This window comes from Psittacula echo (assembly GCF_963264785.1).
Source record: "Psittacula echo genome assembly, chromosome: 2".
In the NCBI taxonomy this organism is placed as follows: Eukaryota; Metazoa; Chordata; class Aves; order Psittaciformes; family Psittacidae; genus Psittacula; species Psittacula echo.
Genome location: NC_137737.1, coordinates 119,440,923 through 119,467,830, shown reverse-complemented (window position 1 = coordinate 119,467,830; position 26,908 = coordinate 119,440,923). Strand labels below are relative to the sequence as shown.

At 37.8% G+C, this 26,908-nt stretch overlaps 1 protein-coding gene across 7 annotated transcripts in view; it reads left to right on the top strand.

Annotated features, from left to right (window-relative positions):
* Positions 1-932: 932 nt before the first annotated feature.
* RB1CC1 (RB1 inducible coiled-coil 1) overlaps positions 933-26,908 on the top strand; it is a 76,648-nt gene continuing 50,672 nt past the window's right edge. For 4 of the 7 annotated variants that reach the window (XM_080609937.1, XM_080609938.1, XM_080609933.1 and 1 more), the window contains exons 1-5: positions 1,057-1,167; positions 14,076-14,191; positions 15,965-16,092; positions 18,582-18,708; positions 18,974-19,144. In XM_080609937.1, coding sequence (XP_080466063.1) covers positions 16,022-16,092; positions 18,582-18,708; positions 18,974-19,144 — 369 coding nt within the window. In that variant the 5' untranslated portion in view covers positions 1,057-1,167; positions 14,076-14,191; positions 15,965-16,021. Of the gene's footprint in view, positions 1,168-14,075; positions 14,192-14,997; positions 16,093-18,581; positions 18,709-18,973; positions 19,145-24,883; positions 24,939-26,908 lie in introns of those variants that run through there. The other 3 variants (XM_080609934.1, XM_080609935.1, XM_080609939.1) reach the window with 3 other exon arrangements.

Below are 26,908 nucleotides of genomic sequence, written 5' to 3'. Positions count from 1 at the left end.
TGCATCTAGCTGTTTTACTGAATGTACCTGTCCCTGCAGGCTGAAAATGAGATGATTGCACTCTCTTTCTCGTTTCTCTTCTTACATGCTTGCTTCATATTCTGGCCACAATACTGTGCTTTGAATTTGTTATATTTCATGACCTGCTACCTTTGGTATGTGTTATGGAAGAAGGAGAGGTCACTGTGAAGCAACAGAGAAAGTATAACCCAGCTGTAAGCTACACTCAAGGAATCTCTGCTGGAAGATGTCCCTAACTCCAGTGTTGTGGCCCCCCATCTGCAGTTCTCAGTGAAAGCAGCTGCTTCCTCCCACCCCCGTCCAATCTGCTCTTATGTGATTTATGCGGCTATGTCCTCATCTCAAACAAAAGTTCAGCAGGCTAACTGTAACGAAACCTGTAATAAAAGAGAAGCCTTCAAGTGACATGTGTTAAATTCACTTTCATTTTCTCGGCACAGGAACTAGAGGCCAGTTCCTACCCTATAGCTTCATCTGCTTTGTGCTTAAAGCTCTGAGCCTCCACTGGGTCCTATCCCTGCCGCGGCCCTTGTACAGAGGACCCTGCCTTGGCGGTGAGTACACACGAAGCCACCGTGCCTGGGACCGCGGGTTGAATTTAACGTTTTCTCGGTGTCGAGGAGGGCTGCTGCCCGCCTCCTCACCCGAGTTGGGGTAAGGCCTTGCGGCCCATAGCCCCGAGCCGAGGACTCCTGGCGCGGGACCCGAACACGGCTTATACCGGTTAGCGACCGCCCGTCACGAACGCGCTTCAATGGTCCCCAAGGTCTCCTGGGGTAAGCGCGAGGGCGCAACTTCCGCCTCCCACAGGCCCGCACTCCGCTTCCGCCCCGCGGTTCCTCCTCCGGGCCGCCCTCTCCCGGCATGCACCCGCGCCGGAAGCGGCTGACGACAATAACAAACATCGGTGGCGGCGGCGGCGGCTGCGCCAGCGTTCCCCGGCCCCGCGCTCCCCAGCCCGCCCCTCCAGCCCCGCGCCGCCTGCCCTGCCCGCCAGCCCGCCAACTCGCCGCGCTAGGGCGCGGTGACTGCTGAGGCGGTGCGTGCCACCGCGAAGCCGCTGGGCCCGGCCGCGCGGGGGGGTGGGGGAGGGACTGGGGGCGCGCCGCCGAGGCTGGATGTACGGCGCTGCCGCGGGACCCTGGGGTGAGTGCCGCCGGGGGAGGGGCGGGCTGCCTCCGCCGTCCTGCCTGGCCTCGGTCCCTCCCAACCGCAGGGGCCCCCGCCGGAGGGGTTCCGTTACCGGGAGAGTGGCCTTGGCGAGGGGCGGTGGTCCCGGCTCTGAACGTTGGGCTGCATCCGTGGGGCGGGCGAGGAAGAGTTGGGAGGCGTATAGGGGGGATGTGTGAGGGGGGAGGACGGGGATTCCTCTGCTGGCTCTGGTCTCAGGGTGGCGGGGTGACCCCCGCGCAGCCGGCGGGGCCTGAGGGAGGCCGGGGTGCTCCGTCCCTGCCCAGGGTTCCGGTGCCAGGGCGGGGGATTCGCTGTGAAGTTACTACAAGGAATGACTCAGCCTGGCAGCGCCTCCGTGCTCGCCGTCTGTAGCGGTCAGACGGGCGCCGTGCAGAAGCGTTGTGTTTACAAACGTTGTTCTGCCTTTCCCTTGGTTGTTTACTTGCTCCTGCTCCCGAGGAAGCATATGTCGTGTGTGGAATTTTCCCGTCGGTTTCTCATCGTTGCTTTCTAGTGGACTTTAAGGCTGTTTTGTTGATCAGTGCTCCCCGCCTCAGCCCCTCCAAAGTTCTGGTCGACAGTGATCCAGGGGTAGGAATGCTAATATGAATGCTGGGAAAAATTAATGAACAGATATTTTCAGAACTTATGTTTCTTACTTAACTTTATCTAGAGATAAAAAAAGTGATCACCTCTACCTGCCATATTCGGAACCAACTCAGAAATGTTAGTTTAGTCCTCTTACAGTCATAGCTTTTTATTATTGTGTCATTTGTTTTTTGTCTGAGGTAATAAAGTAGTATGTTCTGGCCATGAACTGTTCCTCACCCTTCATATTTAAAGCTGTTATCTTTATTTGTTTATGGGAGAGAATGAAAAGCTTGAGGATTTTTTTTTTACCACTCACATAAATATGCATTAGAAATAGTTCATGCAATAGTTCATTCCTTAATTTATGGAAGAAATTACACTTCTGAAGGTGTTTGGTTGGCTACTTGGCAAAAGATACCTCAGTGGTGCTATAGGGAGAATGAGAATGGAAAAATATGCTTCTTACAGTTCAAGTTCATACTGCTGGAAAGTACTGTGAGGAATACTAGGCACTGTAAATACTTGATTTATATAGTACTCCAGCCTTCCAGTCTCTGAAGTGGGCTTACAAGAATGCTGGAGAGAGACTCTTCATCAGGGACTATAGTGATAGGATAAGAGGTAATGGGTTTAAACTTAAACAGGGGAAGTTTAGGTTAGATATGAGAAAGAAGTTATTTGCTGTGAGGGTAGTTAGGCACTGAAACAGGGTGCCCAAGGAAGCTGTGGATGCCCTGGCCCTGGAAGTGTTCAGGGCCAGATTGGATGAGGCTTTGAGCAACCAGCTTTAGTGTGAAGCATCCTTGTCTGTGGCAGAGGGGTTGGAGCTAGGTAATCTTAAGGTGATTTCCAATCCTGAGCATTGTATGATTCATAACAGTAAAGAAAACTTGTGTGCTAATATGGTATATTTAAGTTTCGGACTTTTAAGAATGTTCAATATGTAGTACCTTGGGAAGTTTTTAGATGATGAAACACATGAAGGAAGGACTTTACTGTTATCTAATGTTCTAAAATAAACATAAAAGAAGCAAATATTAACAGGAAAGAAATTATATGTTTAAACATCATTAAGTTTAGTTTAGATGTAAGAGTGCAGAGGATATGTTCTAGTTATTCTAAATGCTGTGTGGAACTCAAAATGGTTTTATTTTGTTATGTTGGGAGTAGTAAAGGAAACAACTTGCTGAAAAATGTGAGAGAAGGGACTTAAGCTGTGCCAGCTATAGAGCTGGAAATACTAAGGGGATCTTTTGGGATAATGGATTAGTGTAAGATAGACCTAATTGTGCTCTGGAAATATATTGTTGTACACTTTGTACAAGTAGCTGTATGTTTTGTAGATTAAAAAAAAAAATAAATCTATCTTATGCTCCATTGTGTTGATCTAGCCTTGTTCTTAGCACAGATTCAAGGGGTTGGCTCTCTCTCCATGTCATGTTACCATATTTATAATTAGAAGCGTATGCAGAAGACTTGCACTCTGACTGGAAAAAGTCTTTTGTGGCATATATCTAAAACATTGTCCCTGCATGTTGTCTGAACAACATAGCTACATGGTCTTGCAAAAATTAAGGTGAAAAATGTAATTTACAAGCTGTCAGTACATTTCTTAGAATTTCAGTTGTTCTGGTTAAGCAAGGGGTGAGTGTATGTGGGGGGGATAGGAGGAGCGCATGTTGATATGTTCCTTGTGATAAGAGAGTGGCAGTTACAATGGAATCGCTAGAGATAATTTTTCTCTATGTTATCCTATTGGTTAGGTTGTTAACAGTGTCTTCTTAAGGCTTTATTTGGTTTTAAGCTAGCAGTTAGTTTCTGTGGAAGACAGGGTCAGAGTGATGTGAGGTTATTGAGACTTTTCTTGTACAAGTTGGGTTTGTTCACTTGCTGTGAAGTGAAGCAACTCAAAAACTACAGCATGTTTACCCGGCTGTCACCAGAGCTACTTCATAGTCATTTGGACAGTGTTCAAGCAGTCATGTGTCTCCTCCTGCATATTGCTCAAGAAAGTTGTGCTCCTGATTTTGGTCCACAGTTCAATGACATTATATGAGGAGTTTTGGGGGAGTGGGAGCAAAGGGGTGTGAGGAATTTTTGGTACCCTACTAATAGCATTCTGATGCGAAGTTGATAGTTGGTGTTATTGAGTAGCAAACATCTTCATCACAAGATGCCAACTTACATATTAATACTGTATTATACTGCAGGACCTGATAGAATGCACTGACATCAAGCAGGCAAAAAAAGTACCACTAATATGTAAATTACTAATCTAATTGCTAGAATTACAAAGTGTCTGTTTTGTAGCTAATTTATGAGGGCCATGACTTCAGTGTACAAGTTACATGAATTCTTTGTTGTAAAAGCCTACAGTATGATTAATGATGATAAATTGCTAACAATGATTTTTGTGTGCTATTAGCGTTCTGTGGTTATTGCAGAAGTCACTTGTCTATTTATGAGTTAATTCATATTGTAAATCCACTTTTAATTTAGTTTTGAGTTCATCTGATAGAGAAGTTGGAAGACATCATAGCCATGTATCATCAGCTCGCTCCATCCCCATTTGTAAGCAGGGTTGGGAGTGGGGTATACTTTGGTGATGTGTTTTCTAATGGGATTAGAGTATAACTAACTTGTTACTAATAAATAATATCTATATCTCAATTATTGTCATTTCCTGATGGGAATATCAAAACAAATTTATTGATACAGAAGTTTCAGAGATGGAGATAGGGCTGATGAAGAGAACCACCTGGATGTCTGGGTAGTTCTGGCTTGTCTTCTGTCCATCTCTAGGTGTGTATTTTTCTTTTGTTGTTCAGGTTGCAGTCCATGGTTATAGTAGGGTTCTGAGCTCAAACTACCAGTTCAAACAACAGCTGAGTGTAGCTTTTTATGTGTGTCCAAGATGTTGACAGTTTCTTCTGTGAACAGATTTTGCAGCTGGGCCTTTATCGCATCAAGGTGAAATGATTACGAAGTTCTATACATATATCTCTAGTAGTTTGTGCATCTAGAAAATCAGCTTCTGTAGAATGTGGTAGCTGTTTTCTATGTAAAATTATTTAAGTGTTATATGAGTTTCTCTCTGATTATATTGATTACCTGTTGATTGACAGTAAAATGTGAAAGTGTTTTGTTAACTGGTTGGGTTCCGAATGTCTTGCATCAGTTTTGCTGTGTAATGCCATAGGTCCAATAGGAAGACTGATACGTGAATATTTGAGAGCAGCTCTGCTAAAGGAGTGTTCTAATGGGCTTCTGATTTAAGAGCATGCTTTTATTTTCTTGTTATGAGATAGTAGTTCATGTTTTCTTACCTACTAAGACTTACTTTGAAACAGTATTTTTGGTTCGTTCAAGACAGTAGGAAAGTTGTGGTGGTGGTGGAACAGCATCTTCAGTATTTCAGTTGCTATTATTCTTATTTGGAGGGATTAGGTGAAACTAGGGTCTGTATAGATAGAAACACAGTACATCAATCTCCATTATTCTTGAAGATGTGTTTGAAAGGCCAGTATGTTTGAACAGATTGAAAAGAGTGTGTACTTTAGAAAGCTTTATTGAAGAATTAAGAAAAGGGAAAGTTTACTTCTATCATGGATTAAAAAATTGGGCCACTCTTTATAAAGCTAAAACATATATGGCACTTTGCTGAGATCTGGTTTCTGGGTTTTTTTTTTTGAGGTAGCTGCTCCCAAATTTTATTTTGATTTAGTGTTTAGGTTCTCTTTTGCACCTGACTTACCTATGTTAATTCTAAATTCTGTAAAATATGCTCTTTTGTGTATTATGTATGTTGAAGATATGGCTGCAGCAATTTTTACTCTTTATAATTTGAATTCTAGTGGTTTCCTGGTATTGCAGGGACTCTAAATGTCAGTGGTTTGTCTCAAATGTTATTTTGGGTTTGTTGATGCCAAGTAGCTGTGCTTGTATGTCAGAAGTAGGGATATTTGACCCTTATTTATGTAGTTGCACCTAGGATAGACAGTTCATACTGACAAAATGGTGCTTTTACTTCTAGTTTTCCTTCCATCCTCCAGAGTGTGTATTTTTCTTAAATTCAGAGGCAGAGGAGATTCTTATATAAGAATTATTGTGTAACTGGACTAGCAGCTCTCTTCTAATACATTATGCTTATGCTATAGTGCAAGTATGCTGCTAATAAATTCAAGACTACTTATTTATCTACTGTAATTAAAAATATTCTTTACAGTGTTGTCTACTGATTGAGAGACTTGATCAAACCCAGTGAATAGGTCTTTAAACAAAAAATGAAATATGACTCAGAATTCTCAGTTCTGTCTGAACGAAAAGAAGGGGGTGTAATGTGTAAACTTTCCTTTGCTGATGTTATATGAAGGACTCAGAGATAAAGTATCTATAAATTAAAAAAAATAAATGTAATATAACAGCAATTTCATATGCATGTTATGACTGTGAACAGCATAACTGGGGTTCAGTAAGGTAGGAGTGCAGTTGTAGTATCTCAGTGGTTGTGGTTTTGTGGGGGTTTTTTTTTGTTTTTTTTTTTTTTTGGTGAGGTTATGTAGTTCTTAAGTTGATAGTTCTTAAATTGGTAGTGTTCCATAACAGGATTTCTTAGTGCACTTTGTTAGCTCTTTTAAACTACCAAAGACTTATCCCAGAAGGGTAAAGAAGGGCAGTTGATGATTACTGAACACTTTCTTCAGATAATGTAAGTGTAATATTCTTCAAACCCATCTTAAAGCTCATTTCTCAATACATTGCTGTTATCATCTCTCAGATTGAGATAGAGATCTAAGGGTGATTTTTAACTATATTACATGCAGATAGAACAGTAAGCTGATTTGCCAGAAATCTAGATATGAGTTTTGAATATTTATTCATAGGGAGGGGTGGGGGTTATGTTGACTCTGCATGTCACTGATGGTCCTTTACTTGTCTGAAATACCACTAAAAAAAAAGTTGATAAATAAAAGGAGGTTCATAGGTGACATGAATTATAAGAAGCATAAAGATGAGAAATTAGAGAAATTCTATCTTTCTTTACATCATGAAAGTTCAAATGCATAATCATCTATATGAATAAGAAAAAATGAAACAAGTTTGGATGTTGCTAGTCATTTGAAGAGTTTACCAAGATGGTGGTGGATTTCCATGTTACTGGAAAACTTTATTATTACTGTGAAATATGATTGTTTATGAATAAAATTAATGAAGGAAGAACCTGTGACTTTTATGTAGGCAAGCAGACTAAATCACAAGGAAATTTACTTTTCTTACATTTCAGTATTCGGTCTTTAACTTTCTTTTCTATTTGTAGTGTTTTCATTTCTGTGAAATAAAAGCCATTTAATCTGTCGTTCTGTGTTTTCATCTTTTAAAGTAGGTTTGGCTGAGTTACCATATAAAAGAGCTACCACCCTGTGTATCTGGAGAGGAGATAGCAGGAGAAATTGCTGCGTGAGCTGTATTTTGAGAAAATGTCCTCAGTTGCATCTGTAGTAATTGCCCGTTTTTGAGTTATCTTAGCCTGCTCTTAAAGAGGATTTTGTAATTTGTAAAGATTTGATTTGTAACTGGTGATGCCATGGGCAGTTAGCAACCTGAGCGATGCCTTCTGGAAAATCTCATTCATCATCTTGAATGATGGTGCTGATGTTCAATACCCCCTGTATTCATCAGCCTCTTTCCAGCCTTAGTTGTAGACTGACAGTTTGTGGAGCTCTGTAGTGAACTGGATTATGGAACTACTTTCAGCTAGCAGTAACCTGGGGAAATACGCTGTTTCTAACTTGTTAAAGTAGTCCAATTTATTCCATGGAAGCATGGAAAGTTGCACCACTGAGAGTTGATGCAGGGAGAGGAGCAGAAGAACTTGCTGAGGAAAGGGATTCATAAGTTTGGTGTTCTTACTATAACCACTGTTTATGTGATTTTTTTTTTTTTTTTTTTTTTTTTTTTTTTGTTAACCAGAGAATTAGTTAAAGAAGCATTGGTGCCGACTTGTCTGAGTTTGATGTAAGAAATAAAAGAGTTTTTGTTGGCTGTTTCTTGCAGAATTGTTTGCAAACACTAAGATTTTACATGCTAATTATTTTTAAAGAGCATATGTCTACAGGGAGAACCTTCCCACCAGTATGGAGTTGGTCAGTAACTTGAATAATACCACCTGAAGCTCCACATACCCAAGAGCACCATTCTTTGCAAAGACTTGTAGTCTACAAATGCTTCTGAAATGCCAAAATTATACATTTAGTGGGGGGGAAAAAAAAAAAAGCTGACAAAACTTTCAGTTAACAAAAACCAAGTCTCAGACAACTGCGGGAAGGCTGTTTCAATCAGTTAAAAACAAAGAAAAGGTACTTCTACAGGCTGTGGGCTGTTTCTTATCACTAAGAATGTCAGAAACCCTTAGTTTGTTTTTTGACTTATACCTGTTAACTGAGGCACAGAAGTTTTACTTTCTGTTGGACTAGAGATGTAGGGGTTTGAAAAATGGGAAACTTTTTTGTTTGGTAGTTTGTGGGGGTTTTTTTGTTTGTTTGTTTTTTGTGGGTTTTTTTTTTGTGTGTGGGAGGGGTTTTTTTTGTTTGTTTTTTGTTTTTTTTTTTTACTGTTGGGGATGAGGAAACTTTTGTCTTATCCATTACATGAAGTATGTTTTGGCAGGTCCTTGTATCAGTGAAAACAGCAGTGTAAATAGATGCTAACCCTCAGATCTGAAGTTTTATAATTATGTACATATGGAATCGTGACACAATGACTAATAATGTGCTTGTTGTGTCATAAACATGTTTGCAACTACTGCTTTTCAATATGTGAGCTGTGTCTGAAATTTTAAGAAGCTGCTTTGTTTTGGGCCACACTATTTTCAAAGCTGTTCCTTAATTCACAACGTTTTTTTACCTGCCCAGATGCAATTGCTTTTGATCTCCAGCTGTTCTGCCAGTTATGTTATTGAGGATCTGTGAAGGTATTGCTGCACCTACTTTGCTAAACGAGGAGCTCCCATGTAATTCAGAGTTTTCGAAGCAACTCTGTAGGAGTAACTCTTAAGTATTAGATTGGTATTGTGTAAAATGATTCATCTCCAGGGGAGTGGGGGGGGGAAGCCTCTTAAACTATGCATTATTGTATACTGAATTACTGAGTTTTGAAAATCCTCTTTATTGAATTGGGAAGTAGGGGCTTAAGTATGTTTCTCTGCAGAATTGCAGCTTGGCTGTTGTGTTGAGTTGAAAAGACTTGCTTTACTGACCAGCAGCTGAGTTTGAGAGCTACCACCACCCTGACTGTTGGAGATGGTGTAATTAAGTAACCGCCTCTGCGCCTGATGCGCATTGCAACACAGTATAAATAGAGCTGCAGATGGCACCTTACAGATGTCAGGGATTGACAGCCTTTCTTTAAGATGATAGTGTGGCTTGAACATGAGGTTTAGAGTCTTTAATATAAAGTGGTAATGGGAGATAGGATCTTCACCTGGAGTAACATGTCTCTTAGCGATTAGATGTGGTCTTCTGGTTAGATTTGTTTTGGAGGGGCAGGGGATGAAATTATTCTCAGCAACTAGGTCAGGAGGAGTGGTACTATTTGTTCATCACTAACTTAGGTGTGTGTGGATTTATTTGGTTTGGGTTTTTTTTTTTTTGTTTTTTGGGGTTTTTTTAGGTTCTAAATTTTTTATGTGCCTTTTAAAGCATGCTTCCTCTCAATACTTGGTTGTCCAGATAAAGGTATGCATTTGCATTGTGTTTTAGAAACTGAGCCATTTCTGTTGCTAAAATACATTAGTAAAGAATGTTTGCCCTCATAATGAGGCCATTTTGTCTGTTCTTCTGGTGGTATTTGTTTTCTGCAAAATTATTTCTGGTTAGAGGCATAGGTTGCAGTATTGAAGAAAGCTCCTTGAAATCTGCTTTTAGACATGATCTAACAACTAACATGAAGGACGGTGTTTGCGTCCTTAAATTCAGCTTCAGTCCTTATGTTAATTTTCCTTTGATACTAGGATTTATGTGCTGTAAAATCCTTTGCTTATGAGGTGAGGTATGCAAGTTTGAGCAAGAGAACATATTTTAAGAAGGACACCTGAAAAATAAAGCAACTAAAGATAGAAGGCAGGTTTGCAGAAGGAAACAAAATGAATTTGAAGGAACATTATGCATTAGTCTTGTAGGTTTGTCTATTATAGAGTTGCCTAAATTGAAGTGAAACAGGAAGTCCTGATTTAAAAAGGCAGGAGGGAAGAGTGAAATCACAGGAATTGCAGCATCTCAAAGGCAAAGCGTAAGATTTGCTGTATGGAAATGAAGCACAGCTTAATAAGATGTTAATGTTCCCCAAAGTTGGCTCTCCATCTCCAGAGGTAATAAAGGTATAATCTCCTTGAGGGGATATGTTCTCCAGATCAGATACTCAGTGAATGACAATAACACTTGAGTCTTTTAAACACTGACAAACTAGTCAGCCTTTGCCTCAGATGAATTGCCCTTTTGACAGGCAGGAATTCTGTGGTGATGTCCTGTGAAATACCTAACCTTTGTAATCAGGGGTAACACGACTTGTACTGGGGACACTGTTACCTGCACGATAGCCTCAACTGGCCTGCAGTAAACTTCCTTTCTTAGCAGTATATAGATGATGCACATTGCCAATTATTACATTCACATAGCTCAATATGAACAACTGCAGTCTTCTGAGTGAACAGTGATAGTCTTGCCTTGCTTAGGTAGTTAAGCTAGTTCTGTCTGCTGTCAGCTGAGCCTGTTCGATCTAGAGATATATACGGGGGGGTAAGGAGTTTGGGCCTCTTGGGCCTCTGTGACCTGGGAGATGAAGCATTGATAAGTATGGCTCTTAACAGATGTGAAGAAGTACTTCTCCAGGCACAAAAAGTAAGGTACCTTATGCTGCTGGTGTGTTGCTGTTGTAGAAGGTGGAATTCTAAACCACTGGGTTTAAAGGAAAGCCGTGACTTTGGCATAGTTAAGTGTAAATTCCAGGGAGTTGAAGAAAAATGTATTAATATATTCATTTGCTTATGTTTAGCTTGTAGTCTGGTTTATAAAGGAGGCATGGGAAATGACATATCACAATCATGCATGAATGTAAATAGAGATATTGTAGAGGAAACTTAATGACTTTAAGTCAAAGTTGGTAATGCCCCTTTAAACCCAAACAGCATAAATGTTGATTTCTATCTGTGTCCTACACTGAATGCCATGTTTCAGTGTTTGACTTTGTGTAGTTGGAAAGAATCGTACCATGAAACAACAGAACAGTCAGAATTGAATAATGAAGCAGGGATTCTGCTCTTAAGGACAGAAATGATAAATGTAGCCAGAGGATTATGACTAGAGAGCTGTGAAACCCATGACACCCTACCATAAATGCAAAAAGGAGTGGCTTATAAACAGACATTCTTTTTTTACAGATGTAACAATGAGCATGTTCTGAACTAAATAACATACATTTCAAAACTTCTAAAACTGTGTTGAAAGTATTGAGCAACAGAGTCTTCAAAAGTACTTGGTTGTTGAGTTTATATTGGATAGGAAAAGCTTGCAGTACTTTCATAAAGTGAAGCTATGGCATTGCAATGTAAACATGATGTAGAGCAGTGAGATGAATGTTATAACCGGCATGATGTATTCATGGCTGGTTTTGGTGTTTTGTTAGCTAACGTAACAAGAATTACTTCTGGAAGCTTTTCTACTTAGTACTATTCTTACTTTCTTTTTGTCACCTCATTCTTTTTCTTATATTCATACTTTTTTTTTTTTTTCTGGCAGCTGCTACAGAAATTTCCTTTTCAAATTTTCAGCTATTTTTTTTAATGGGGTTGTTGATCATGCAAACTTCCATCTCATAATTAGAAAGATCTTGTTTATATGATAGCATAGATCTAATACAGCAGGTTACACAGTTCAAACAAATAATCTGTATGGAATAGTCATTTTGTTACAATTTGTCTGATTACGTAGTTAGCAGCTCTGTCTTCAGTAGTTGTCAAGTCTAGTAATTGTTTGCCCTCTAAAATGAATTCAAATCATTTCAGCAATGTAACCCTAAAAAGCTTGAAACTTGTAATGATATGTAACAGTGTAATGCTGAAAAAGCCTGAAATTCTTTTAAGTGGCCTGTTGAGGTAATATGAACAGAAGACGAAGGAAATACGTGTTTATGGATATATATTCTGTTGAAGCTTGATGGTACCTGAATTTCACTCCAAGTTTGTGTTAAAAACTTCTGCTACTGCTGGATCATAATCTTGAATATTGGGAGAAAACTTAAAGGCTAATTTATGATATGTACGTGACCTTGCTTGTAGTCGTCTGCTGTAAGCTGATATTTGGGGAAAAAAAAAAAAGAGACTTAGGGAACTCTGACTGGTTTTATGTGTCTTCCCCTTTAACTGATCATGGACTTTGTTGGTCAGACTCAGCAGATGTTGTCTGGAGATGCAAGACTAAGGAGAGCTCTCAAAATTCAGTTTCTTCTATGCGTTGTGTAAACAGGCAGCTGGAGAGAGGCCCTTGACATAGTCCTGCTGAAGGGAGGGCTGCAGACTGCCTTTCTTGGGCACCAGTGAATCTGCAGGAGAGCTTGGTGTTAAAGGCACATACTCTCAAAAGTCTTTCTTCACATGATTCCTCTGTTCTTGGAAGTGCTCAGTGAAATTTGTGGCAACCTTGGGTGTAGGCGAATTCTGCATTTTTATTCCCCCCCCCCTTATTATTATTTTTTTCTTTAAAGAGTAACCCCATATGAATTTGTCCTGCCTAAGTGTAGTTCTGTTCCCTCAGTATTGTTTGTTGAAATGTTGGATGGAAAAACCAGCACATGTTTCTTAATTTCTTAATGGTTGCAGAGGAACTAGAAGAATAAAGATTGTAGTGCTGTGATCCTATTTTGTGGCAGAAGTGTTTCAGTAATTTCTAGTTATTCATGTTAATGTGCATTACTTTGATCTAAATCAAGTATTCTTACATTTATTTTGCTGAAGTACAGCCGCTGACTGCTGATACGTAAACAAAAAGAACATTTCAGTTACTGGTTTTCTAGTGATACTTGAACACATTGCTGTTTCCCTTTTTGTTGCACTTGTCCATTGACAAGGTGATGTGTGTGCATTTTGCATAGGAGTAAAGAGGGAGTGGACAGGAGGGAGGAAGATAAAAGCTGAAGTAACAGGCTAATAAAGTTCTGTCTGTTCCATGCATGTAAAATACATATAGTAGTTGCATAATTTTTTCCTTTATCATAAGACTTTCAAATTTGGGATGAAGTGGTTTTGATTTGCTGTTAAGAACATGAGTTGTATAAAATGATTTACACGTTCTAATGGTTGTCAGGCTTCAGCAAACCTATTTTTAGGAATGGATTATCACCTTTTATAGTGCCTGATCATCTTCTCAGAAAGCTTGCTAGGGCATTAACATGATCAAAACAATGTTTGCTTGGAGTTTGATTGTGCACTTGCTTGACTGTCCTGAGCACAACTGCTGGTTGCTGCCTTCCTTGCTAAGGGCTCCTTCTCCTTTGGAACTACTACTTAACTGACAGCAGTTAAAATGAAGTAGGGTAGCTTAAAAGACCAACCTGTACAGATCTGGCTCATTTTGATGTTGTAGTTTCCACTGTAGTTTAAACAGCAGTTCTGGGAGAGGAAGCCTCTGGCAAGGGTGCCGGTGACAAGCAGCTGGGAATGGTAACATCTTCAGTTTGTTTAAAGAAACAAAACAAACCCGCAAATCTAACAAGTATTTTGAAAGTAGGCAAATGGCTTAGCAAACAAGGTCATCTGGATTCAAGTAACGAAAGTGATGCTGATTCCTGAAGGAATCTGTTGGGTACAACTGCAGGAAAAGACTGTTCATTCAACGGCAGTAGCATGTGTGCCTTTTACATGGACTTTTCTTAGATAAGTTGCATTTACTTACGACTTTATTGCTCTAGCATCTTCATGTCAGTATTCTGTTCTGAAAAATGCTTTTGTTAATGCAAATTTAGGTAGTTCTTCTTAGTGAGCTAAATTTACCTTCCTGTAAATACTGAAGAATGTCACTGACATTTATTTTAAAGCAAACTTATGGGCAAAAACATTCAGGTATGTAGCAGTTTTGAGCAGACTTGTAACTGGATAGCATTGTTAATTAAAAATATACTACCACATAATTATTCTTTCTGGCATTAATATACACTGATTTCTGGGTTAGATGCTATGCTGACCATAAAATCCTGACATTTTGATAATACCTGTAATTGCATTCTGTATCTTTTCATTGCAGATCTTCTGTGGCTTTAAACAGCCATGCTACTCCATTGCCAAAAATCAAGCGAAGAGAATGCATGCATTGATTCCCCTCTTGAATTTGAAGTTGGTAGCTCTGTATAGTGCCTGAAGGTAAATATTTTTTTGCTTCAAGTTTAAAAGTTCTGAGTCTGCTGATGCGCATATAGCAGATGCTGTCATAAATTTTGATCTTGATAATATATTTTCTTGATAACATTTTTTCTTCTTTTTTTTTTTTTCCTTTTAAAATAGCTTTAGTGTTAAGGTGTGGAGGGGTAAACGTTTCATTAAAATTTCACTTTAGGTACCTGAGGTTTCCAGACAGATACATTTCAGCTTGGAAAGGAATATTTATATGAAAGCTTCTTATATGGGCAAAACTCATACAGTGTATATGATACTGTACAAGACTTTTACTCTCCTTAGGTGGAAAGGAGGTATTTTTGGTGGGGGATAGTTGCTTTAAGCATTGTATTATTTAACATCTGTTTCTAATACTTCCTGGGCAGTCCCAAATATGCCATCTGTGAAAAAGTCTACACATGATATTAATTCTGAAACTTAGGCCAAATAATTCGATAATAAATTATTCCTAGCTTGTTCATAGTGTTTAGCAGGTTTTGTCTGTTTAATAACTTCAGTTTATTGAGTATATTCTTCTTATTCCAATATAAATTGAAACTTGTGCCAGATAATGCAGTAGAGTGCAAGGACAACAGATCTCAATTCAGATGAAATTATTTAGCTGCATTTTTTTTACTTGATATGATTCCGTTTCTGAAGCCTTGTTGTGAAAATGCATGTTTTGACTAGGTTATGTACTATAATTAAGGCTTAAAAAGTGTGTGGAAAGTCGTTTTTATGATGACAAAAGAATATTCTTTAGTAGCTGAAACTGTTATAGCTTAACTTTTCATAATTCCTTCCACATAAAAAAAAAAAAATTCAGGTCATTAGTGACTGCAGTGCTAGTTGTACTTCCGTAGCAGCTTTGTTAGTGTGGAACAAGTTATTCATAAACTTCTGAGCTCCTGTAGAGGAAAAAAGTAAAAGGCTCAGAAGTGTGGAGTATTTCAGTGATAAAATCTCAAGATTACATCTCAATGTTTTAAAAAACAGGTCGAAGTTTTTCATGTTATATGCACTGGAAAAACGTATGCTTGTAGTCACTCATCTAGATCCTCATAGGGTACAGGACTGAAAGGCATCCCCAGATGTTGGACTGCAAGTTCATTCACAGCTAGTGCTGAAAACAGAGGAAAATGTGGTTTTTTTGGGTTTTTTTTAATTGTTACTTAATTATGGAGAGATACAAAAAGAAAATCTACATAATCTTAGCTTTTTGGGTAATTTTTTTGTTTTGTTTTTTGCTAAAGCTTCAGTATGTCTGTGTGAAAAAAAGCCTATGAGTAAGGATAGTAGTGAGCAGACAGACTTCGTAGCTCTAGCTTCATCAAGGAATGAATGCTTACAGCATGGGTCATGCTGCTGTTTGTAAAATCTACAAAAGATGTCTGTAATTGACTGTATCTGGGGCTTTAAAAATTAGAAAGCCAGGTAATGAGCTGAGATGGTGGCTTTGTTATTTTCCTGAGTATATGTTTTCATGTGTTTTCCTAACCATTTGCATATGCAGAGGCCTACCTTGCCCATTTTTCTGGTCAAGGAAGCATGTGTATGTTTAGTATTAGATAAAGAACTGTGGAATGTGAGAGCTGATGTATTTACTTACTACATATGTAAAAGTGTTGTGTGGTTTTTTGCCTTTTGTTGTTTTTTTTTTTGTTTGTTTTGTTTTTTCTTTTTCCAGAAGCATGTAGATGTGTCTTTTGTAACTCATGTGGAACTAACGCTTGATTTTTTATCTATTTATTTTTTTTTCAGTATCTAAATGATTTTAGCAGTGGAAGTTCTAAACTTCAGAGACCTAAAGAAATCATCATGAAGCTGTATGTATTTTTGGTCAACACTGGAACTACCCTTACCTTTGATACGGAACTTGCTGTACAAAAGTAAGAAAGTAAAGTAATTGTGTATTGCTTAAAATTAAAATAAAAAAGTGTAGATACTTTTTTGTATACTGAGTTCAGGAGAGATCATAGTTGAATTTTGCATGTAGTTGTCTTCTGGGTTTTCAAGTATTTGAGTGAATTTGGTTTTTAATTTGTTTCTTTTTTTTTTTTTTTTCTTTTTTTTTTGTTTGTTAGGGGTTTTTTTTAGTATTTTTTTTTTTTAATAAGCATGTTCAGTGGCTTGCAGGTGACTGTGTGTGTGTTTGAGGTCCCATGAAAGAGCAGAGAGGTTGTTTACTTTCTGGGACAGTGACGGAACATGGCTTGCTCTTAGCTGAGTCTGGTGTTACATTTGGTGTTTTTTTGGAAAAAAACTGTCAGAATGACTTCTGCTCTTCTGTGACCTTTTTTATTTATTTATTTAGGATTCATCTGTAGAAGGTTTATTTTTTTTTCCTGACTGGCATCACAGAAGGAATTCTTCAGATAGCTCTTTCTCCTGTCAGTATACATTCATCCTGAGGAAAACGTATAATCTCTAATATTTTTAGATCGCATGCTAAAGAACCAGCATATAGGTTTTTGTCCCATATCCAGGATGGGTAAAAGTTGCTTCTGTCCTATGCTGTAAGGCTCCAAAATGTTTTACAGCATTTTGTATATAAAACAAGAACTTCTGAATGCCCAACTGCCTGAAATGTGAGCAGTATTACAAAATCACAGTTAAGTCCCAGCAACTTTGCTGTTTATATTTTTTTCACTGCACACTAAAAGCATCTTTTTTTTAGAAAGGTCTAGATATACTAGGTGTGTTGTATCCTTTTTCCTTGTTCTCATGTGGAACTCTAATAAGTAAATAATGTATAGTATTGTGGTACTCCATGCATCTTGGAACTAGCAAGGGCCAAGCTTACCTGCTGTATTCTATTAGTGATGAATGAGTTGGAAGTAATTGTGTTTGGACGACTTCTGCCGTGGTTTTTGTGCTCAAATCCGTTGAATCCCTGTTTGTAATTTTCATGATTCAACACACAAATTTGGATTTTGAAACTTGTTTAGGGGGAAGGGCACTAAGGCTGTCTATGCGTATTTTCTCCTGCAAATACTACTGACACTTAGCATTTAATAGTGTTTCATCTAAGCCATTCTGGATCTTCTGAGTTATTTGCAGATGTGTCACACCTTTGTATGCTGTCAGCACCTCCATGCGCTGTCTGGTACAGCAAGATATTTTGTTTCTAAATCATGGTGCCGAGTGAGGTACAGCATCCGAACTGCCAGACCAGGCACCTTATGGTACGGGCTGCCTTTTGCTCAATTGGACAGTTCTTTGAGAAAGAAGCTTTCCAATGGCTGAACCACACAAAATCGAAGACTCTTCAGTTGAAGAGTTTAACTTCTTATTCTCTATATTTGTATATATATTATGCTCTTTGTAGCAAGAATGCTTCCTGGGTTCTTTGCCTGTCTCCTGGAAAAGCCAACCTGTCTTCCCAAAGACCATGGAGATGATAGGTGAATGCTTACTGTAATACAGCTGGCGAGTACAAGCTTGTGCTCCTGAGATATTTGTAGTGATTCATGATGTCATACTGAATCATGGCTATTTTAGATAATTGATCTTTTTTTCAAGTACCATATAGCCACTTATATCAAACCCATTGATGCTTATATTGATTATTGACTTGATAGCCTGAAGCTTTTTGATATCTTTGCACACGGACTACCCAGTGTGTTATAGTTTGGGTCAATTACTGTATCATATAAGTAAATTCTTGTTTAGTATACTGTTTGTCTGTGTCTGCCAAGGCATAGTCTAGAACTGTCTAAAATAAGCAGTAACATGAAGATGTCATCGCCGAGAATTAAAGGTACAAGGATGGTAAATTAAAACAGGGATGGCTTATTGATCTGCTTTTTCTGCATTAAAAGTGTCTGATATATTTTCATGAATTTGTTGCATATGGATTGTTTAATTTCCTGTTAAGTGATCTACATTACTTCACATACAGTGAATCAAAATTGATCAGGTGAAATTGTGTTACACATAATGAAAACTTAATACTCTTGTCGTCTCCTAGGGCTTCAGCAAGTCAGCTGTGTGTTCATGAAGTATAAATTCAAAGAACATAATATGGATTATACATTATACATATATATGGGGTATCCTAAAAGTGTGATGTGATGTAATTTCTGCATGGTATCACATCTTCTTGAAGAAAAATTGCTGATAAGTTACCAGTAATGTAGAGTCTGTCTTCTTTTAGCTGGTAGCTTATTAGCTGGATGTCCAGAATGCAACACATTATAACATGTACAAAACTTTAAAATATGTCATTGTACAGAATAAAAAGTAGTAGTCCTTTAAAAAAAGTTCTGCTTCAACACAGATAAGTCATCTCTCTCAGTTACAGGAATATGTAATGTTAGAGGCACAAGTCTGCTGATAATGTGGTCTTCCCCCCCTTTTTCTTTTTTTTTTTCACCAGTGTGGCTGATCTGAAACATGCAATTCAAACGAAGTATAAGATTGCCATTCAGCACCAAGTACTGGTTGTCAATGGAGGAGAGTGTATGGCACCAGACAGAAGAGTGTGTAGTTACAGTGCTGGAACAGTAAGTACATACTGCAGTCTTCAATTAAACTATCAGTTATAGTGGAAGGAAAAGATGTTTTGTTGAGGGATTTTTAAGTTTTTTTATGTAGTGCATTGTTTGCTGGATTTCCTTGCGTTGAGAAACAGATGCTTATATATTTAGCTTACATGTGTAGATCTTAACATAATCCTTAAGACACTTTACTCACATGATGTGGTGATCGGTCGTTGAGCAGTATGTTGCTTTTACTCAGTGTTTGTTTTCATTTGCTTCTTGAGTGTAGGATACCAACCCAATATTTTTATTCAACAAAGAAATGATCTTGTGCGAACGTCCACCAGCTATCCCCAAAACTACATTTTCAGCAGAGAATGAGATGGAATTGAAAGTAGAAGAATCTCTTATGATGCCTGCAGTGTTTCACACAGTAGCGTCACGGACACAGCTTGCAGTGGTAAGTAAATTCTTACTGTACCTTTACAGAAAGAAAATAACTTTTTTTTTTATGTCAGAAGGGAAGCTTGATATAAATTATGAAATAGTTTGTTTAAAAGACAATAAGGATGGCATATTATTGATGGTGTATTCTTTGGAGCCTTTGTCATGGAAGTTTCAAGGTAGGTATTGAAATTTCATATTGGATATGAAATGTGCTTGCTTCTTCAGCATGTTCAAAGCTTCTTTCAAAAGTGTACTGTATGTAATACAGCCTTTATGGATGCGTATATTTACAGCATTTGCAAAACGAAAGCAGTCTGCTTGCTTTGGATCCATGCCTTAATGCTCTTCCTTGTTTTCAGTGTCTTCAGTCTTCCTCAACCTGAAAACAGAAAAGTTACATTGCAAGTGTTGTTAACCCAAGTAGAAAATTTTTAAAAACTGCTTGCCAAGCTTCTGTTTCATCTGATATCAAAACAAGTGCTGAAGAATTAATAAAACTAAGCTTCCATTTCCTAAAATTCAGGTCTCTTATTACTGAGTGCTGGCTTTTACTTTTATAGAAGCAAACTTGTCAGAATTCCAATTTGATTACTTCTGTATTATTTTGATAGGAGGAAATAGTTTCCTCCAACATGGTCAGTAAGATATCAAGTGTGCATGCAATAGAAGCGGCTGCATGTTCAAAACAGTGACACAATGCCTTCAGTAGCTGAACTGATTGCATTTCTTCTTGTTAGGAAATACTGCCCCATTTCCCTTTTAAAATTTTGCATTTAAATGTGTTAAATTTTGTCACATCTGAACTTCCAACAGCTGGAAGGTGAAGAAATGGTTATGTATAGCACTTAGCACAAAAGAAATGGTACTATATGGGTTTAGCATCTTGTCTTGGTAATAAAGTTTTAGTTTCAGTGACAACTTTAATACAGTCCAGAAGAATATTTAGCGCTTGAAGTGGCTTGTTTTCAATACTGTACAGCTGAATTCAGAGAAAGGGCTAAGTCTTGCATATAGTACAGGGATGTTTTTGTTTTCCCTCTTGGTCTTCTGCCCTGTCAGGAGGAGGAAAGTTAGCCTGGATAATCTGACCTTGACATACTGTCAGATTTAAGGCAAGGACTGAGTCCAGTAGATTCTCTTGCCATCTCTGCCACCTGTTGACAGTTACTGCTGATTTAGTAAATAGGACCTTGAGTTATTAGGGATCTGTGAACTGTGTGATTGTCGTACAGAGAAGAGGGGATATCAATGTGAATGCAGCTAGGACTGGGAGGTTTTCATTTGTGTTCCTTGAAGAGTATGAGGATTCTGGTTTTGGCAGCTGAAACTGGAAGTGCTTTAAAACCATTTTTTTTGTGAGTTAAGGGGATATTCTGAAAGCAAGACTGGTATCTGTTAAGTCCTTAACACTGATTGGATATGAAATGGTGGCTGTAGTAATTACGGCAGTCTTCACATTTGTGTTTTACTTAGGTGAATGGAAGTGGAAAGTGGTGGTTCTCAGTTTCACATTTCTCATTGCTGATAATTTATCTTGTTGCTTTACGCCATCCCTGATTTTGCAGTCTCGGAGATTTTTAATTTTGGTTTTGATCGGGTGAAGTTAGTATACACTGACAGAATAGATTTCTCTGGAGTAGGCTTTTTATATTCCAGGAATTTTATTAAAAAAAATAAATCCTACTTAGTTGAAAAGCATTGTTAGTGCTACCTTCTCTTCTCCCTTGATTCTGAAGGACGTCCTTTATACAGGATGTACACATATGCAGAGCAAGCAAGTTTATTGCAGTGTTCCTGCTTTTAAATTAATTGTTTAGATATTTACTGCTTAATTCTGGTTTCAGTTCTTCTGTAAGGGAAGCCATATTTCAGAAACACTTTTAAAGGTCTCTATGTGGAGCACAGCTTTTATTGGCCAACTGGAGCTGTAATATATAGCTAGAGACTGAAAAGTTTATCTAGAGAAAGTAATCCTGATGTGATTTGCAAGAAGAAAATAAACCCTTCTGTACTTGATGGTACCTATTAATATTATTATGGGATGGGGAGAGGAATTTAGTATGTAAAGGTCTGTAAACATGCATCTAAGGAGAATGGAGGTTTTACTTTTAGCCTGCAGATTTATCTGGAAAAACTTCATGGTCTGTTCCGCACATCTTCCATTTTTTCACTGCTTGTAGATGGGCTACAATAATAGTAGAATCTTTTGTGAAAGACTTAGAAATTTATTTAAAGATTAAATGGGTAGTAATATTTGTAAATCTGATACACCTTTACAACCACAGGGAAATTTATCCAAGATTTTAAATCTTTCAAAGCTGTAGCCTTTGTAGTAGGCTGTGAAAATGCACTGGGTACTTCTCTAGGAGGTCTGGGGAATGAGAAAACCATCATGTATGGTGGAAGATTAGTAAATAGGCTGTCATAACTTGAGATTGTAGCAAGGTGTAAAAATTGTATAATGGAGTATTGAAGTTTTGAACTAAAGCAATTTTTCATGATGCCTGCTTGAAGCATATTGAGCAGTAATTCAAAAGAAACTGAGGGAGGACTGGGAATGTGGTCAGAACATTAATCTTCTTCATGGTTCACCATAAGCTTCTTGTCTGGGAGGAAGAGGGAACATAGGTTATTAATCCTTCTCAAAATTGATTAAGATCTCGGGGGAGCTAGAAAGGCTCTGAACCTCCGTAGTTGTGAGAGTGATACACGCAGAGCCAAACTGAGATAGGTGTTCAGGAGACTTTCTGCAAAATGGGGATAAAGAATCTGCCTTATAATGATCCAAGCTGTGTCTCTTTATTAATTTTAGAGAAACAGTAACCTGCTTTACCAGAAAAGCAGAGTGGCAGTGCTTGATGGAGTTTCTGCCTGTTGTAATTATTTAGAGCAATTTAATTAATTAATAATTGCTACTAATACATGATTGAAATATTTTGTAGTATGAAAATGTAAGTTGCAATCTAAATCTGCATAACTGGTAATAGGTAAACTCGTGTGGAAGATGATGAGTATTTCAAGGTGTGAGCACTTTTATTTCTATTTTGTTTCTCCCTTATTTTAAGCCTACCTGAAAACTGTTTAATAATGTTTTTTGGTATCTCTGACTTGAACTGTGTACTACCTGGCAGCTATGCTGTAGAACTGTATGAAAGGTGTGGTTTTTAACCTTACCTTATTTTGCACCTGATTTGTACTGTAGAGAAAGGGGACAGATATTTTTGATTCACTTTTCTGATACATTCTTTGTATGCATTGGTATATGGGCTTTAATTATTTTTCTCACAAAAACAAGTAGTTCTATATTTTCCTTTAAGGAGTACTTAGATTAATCCATGCCTTTATTTCCTCTCCATTGTTGTTTGCATGTCTGAAAATCACCATTATTGATTTAAATTCTGCACCTGCTTTTTGCATATTTTTTTTTGCCATAATTCTTAGATATCCTTAGTTACTAGTCAGGTATAAACAAAAGTCATCTTTTAGCTCTCGGCTGAGGCCATGGTGTTCTTTTATAGCCTTCTGTACACATGTGTATAGGGTACAGGTATATGTAAAAGCAGCCTTTTTTTTTTTTTTTTTTTTTTCCCAATTGAAACTAATTTTGTTAACTTACATATAGGCTTTCTTAGATTTTAATAACTCCTAACCAAAGATTATTCCTGTGGGAAATTTGTTACCTCCTGTTTGGTTTTCCACAGTACAATAGTGATCATATCAACATACCTCAATCTTTTTCTTTCTTTTTGCTTTCATGATTTCTAACATCTGTGCAGGTTTTCCCAAGTTCTTTTTGATTACCTGGGGTCTGAATTATGTAGAATTCACAGTATAAAAATTAGGTAGTTTTAAAGAAGCTATGTCTGTTAGCGTAAACTTGTTCATTTACTAATTAAACTGAAATTCTCACCATAGGTTATGTCATAGGTGGCATGATGTCTTTGTTTTATAAACCTGTTTTACCAAATCCTTTTTGGTCACTGTTTGTTGCATCTACTGACTGGCTTGTAAATCCAGTTCAAGCAACCTTCTAAGCCTAATTTCATTTTCTGTCCCAGTATCTTAGTTTCACTTAGACATCTCAAAGGTACAATATTTAGTTAATGTCTAAAGGGTTACAGCTTGCCTTTTTACAACCTCTGTTTTCCCACCTGTTCCAGTTTAGCGGTTTTGTCCTTGAGCTGCAGTATGTGCGCAGAGTGTTTGCAAAAAGTTACATGCACACCACCTTAGAAGACAAGCTGTTCTCTACACAGGGCATTGTGCAATAAGCTACATTGTATGAATGTCAAATCTTGTGGTCTTTTACACTGCTTAAAATAGTTTCTGTTACCTTAACCTTTTAGAAAGGACTGTTTATTTTCTTTTAGTGATCTAACTGAAGTTTCTATGTTACTTCTCCCAGAAAGGCTATTGGGAACTTGAACTTACTGTTAGTGGGTGTGTTTTTCATTTCATGTGATGTTGCTGTTGTCCTCATCAAACTGTCAGTTCTGGCCAGTTTTTCTTTGAGAAACTGGAATAAGGATGAGCAGCTCTGTGGTTACTTTGGTGTTTGCATAAAACCATGGCTGTAAGTCATAATACCTAGCTCATTGTTGGTTTAGTTCTAAATACTTCATAATACTTAAACCAAGAAGTGTAATCATGCTTCCTGAAAGCTGTGTATCTGTTATTTGGAGAAAAGCAGTTTTGAGACCCTCTGGAAAAGAGTTACTTTAAAATTTAGATGTTCTTTAAGGCGTTGTAATGTTCGCAAGAGCTTTGTAGCCAGATTAATGCTATTCATCCTGTTTGTCTAAATTATTAGTGTAATAGCCAGACACACTTCCAGCTCCTCCACAGAAGTCCACATTTCTTTATTACTCAGATTAGTGATCAATCTCATAATTTTTTGAAGTAATATAGGTGGGAGGAGTTAAAACAGAGTAGGTTGTAGTTGGGTAACGAAAAGATCCAGCATTTATTTTGGTTGGCCTTTGTAACTAGAATTGTTAAATCAAGCTTTCTGAAAATTCACCAAGACAAAAAAGTTTTGGGTGGCTTGTATCAAGCTAGCAGAAATTATCACTTGGCTTGTACCATGGTTTGGTTTTTCTGGCTGTGATGGTTTATTTCAGCTTGCTGGTATTTTTTGGGAGTGGGGGCGAAATTTTGTCACTTGACTTCTCCAAGCCCACTTTTAATGTTACTGTGAGGAGCTAGTGAAAACAACACTGAAGAAAAACTCGCTAAACTATGACTTACAGAGCAACTTATTAAGTATTATGCTGATGAAATAAATACTTTCTGAGTATGTAATAAGTCATGAACTGCGTGAACAAATGTCCAAAGGATGCAGTCACCAAAAATGACTAGTGTTAATGTGGAATGGAGTAATCAGCTGTCTAACGAAAGGAGAGAAATTAAGTATCAGAGTGTGCATCACAGTGAACTGTTTCAATCATAGGTTTTAAAAGCTGAAATCTTAAAGTGGTTAGTCTAGTGGCTTTGCCAGTGTTTTAGTTAGAGGTATATGAGTTGGAGATAATGGTTTTAGTTACTATCTTCAATAAGCAAGATAAGTTACCTATTGTGGAAGCATTTATATGCTGTTGTAAAGTATAGATGTGTGTAATTTCCCTTTTAAGGATCTTCTTTGTTGGCCTGAGGTTGATTTTTAGGCTGACTGAAACCTGTAAGGAGTCCTTTTTACAGGATTTCAGACATATGGCAATAGAGGACTTTGATGACTTGTTTCCTTTTACCACAGGGTTGTAGAGAATGGAAAGAACCCTGCATTTCCTGAGAACTTTTGTTCTTTAGAGGTAAGTCCAAAGACCACTTAAGACAAACAGACCTTCCTTGGATTTTTTGTTCAGTTGAGCAGAGTTACGACAATAGGATGCAAAGACAAAGTCTTGAAATTGATGGGAAACACTACCAGTTAATTTGAGATAAAATGTACTTTATTGCTTCTGCTGATTTGTGTTGATACATGTTAAACAGAAGTAATTATAATCAGAAGAATAACCTAAATTTTAAATTATGATGATTGAAGGAAGTAATTGAAGTAAACATTCTGTTAAAGCAGCCAGCCAAAGATAGAAATCTTTCTGGTGGGCCTGTGAATTTCTTGACAAATTAGGAAGTGAAGATGCTTCCATTTACTCTTCAACGTAACAGCAAGTTTAGATTAGCCTAGGTTTGTCTAGTCTTGTACTTGTAGTGATGCATCTTGAGGTCCCTTTTCCAGTGGTACGGTGAAGCTGTCAGTGTCCTAGGTATGCTGGTATAACTGAGTAAGATGGGTGTAGCTCTAAAAGGGAACTGAAGGTAATTTTCATACTTTGTGATCCGTTGGGTGTCTGCCAATTACTCTGCATGTAGATCTGTGAAAAATCAATGACAGAAGCAAGCCTGCTGGTTAGGCAGGTTTCATTTTCTCTGCTGGAGCTGGGAACTTTACTCAGAAGTGTTAAAACATATGTTGAGTTGCACGCCTTTATTTATATGCTTGACATAATCAGATTTTTAAACTTTATTAATTTAGGAGAGAGCTACTTAATTCTTTTCTGCATGCAGACATAACCAGTTATGTGAAATAGATTGGTGTTGATCCTTCTAAAGTAGCCTTAGGAGGTTTCTCCAGAAATGTTGTCTATGGGCGTGTTAGGAAGAGCAAACCAAATCACTTGAAGATGTATTTCAGTAGTGATAGAATGATATGAAAGACGTTACCTATGTAGCTTTTAATTTCTTAATTTCTTTCAAGCTATATGGCTACTTCCAAGGAAAGCAGAATGCTTTACCACTTCATTTTCTTGCTGCACACCCTCACATTTTGAAAACAGGCTTGTAAGTTTGACTGAAACTGTGTTTTCTTCTTGAATCCTCCATGCAGCATTAGAAAATAATGATCTAACACTATTTTTGTTCCCTGAACTGTTATCTGCTTAGTATAGTCTAAGACTGAAACAGTTCTGATAGTTATTCCACGTGGTTTGAACTTTGTTAGAAACATCTACTACTTGGTCTCCTAGAATTCAGAGTAATATTCTTTACTGTTTGAAAGTAATGAGCTTATTTCATGACACTGCCTAAGAAACCAGAATTAAAAGCAGTACTGAGTTCTTGCGTACTCTAGTTGCATTCAGGTTCATCTATGTAAATAGAATTCTACCACTTGCCCTACCTCTCTCCCTCCCTCCCACCCAAGAGAATTCTTTGGCACATGGGATACAGATATAAAAATAACTTCGGAAGGGTGGGAATAAGTTATGCTGTTGTAATATCCTGCATATGTGCCCTGAAACAGCCATGTCTCTTTAGTTGTACAGCTTCACTTGTAATCTATTAGTTTACAGGTAACTTTGAAAGCATGTTATTTAAAAGAACCTTTATGTTTTCAAGCTAATTAATTTTGAGCTAAATGTTAGCTTGTTTTGAGCTCTAAATAGTTCAGGAAGTCTTTTTTTCTCTCAGTATCGTATTTATGATGTTTTCACAAGGGGATTTGTTGTATACACAGGGGACATTAAAACAAAAAGGAGCTGTGGCTCATCTGACAGTGAATACCTGGTTGAATACTTAGATGACATTGGGGTATTTTTACTTTTATGTAACAGTTCCTTTGGGCATATCTCTGACAAATAATAAATACAACAAATATTTTGTCAAATGGCAAATCCTGACACTTATTAGAATGCCCTTCTGTCACATGGTTTCTAAAAAAATATATACTAATTTGCTGCTCTGGGAAATAATTTACTTTTCTAGGAGTTGGTTCACAGGCTTC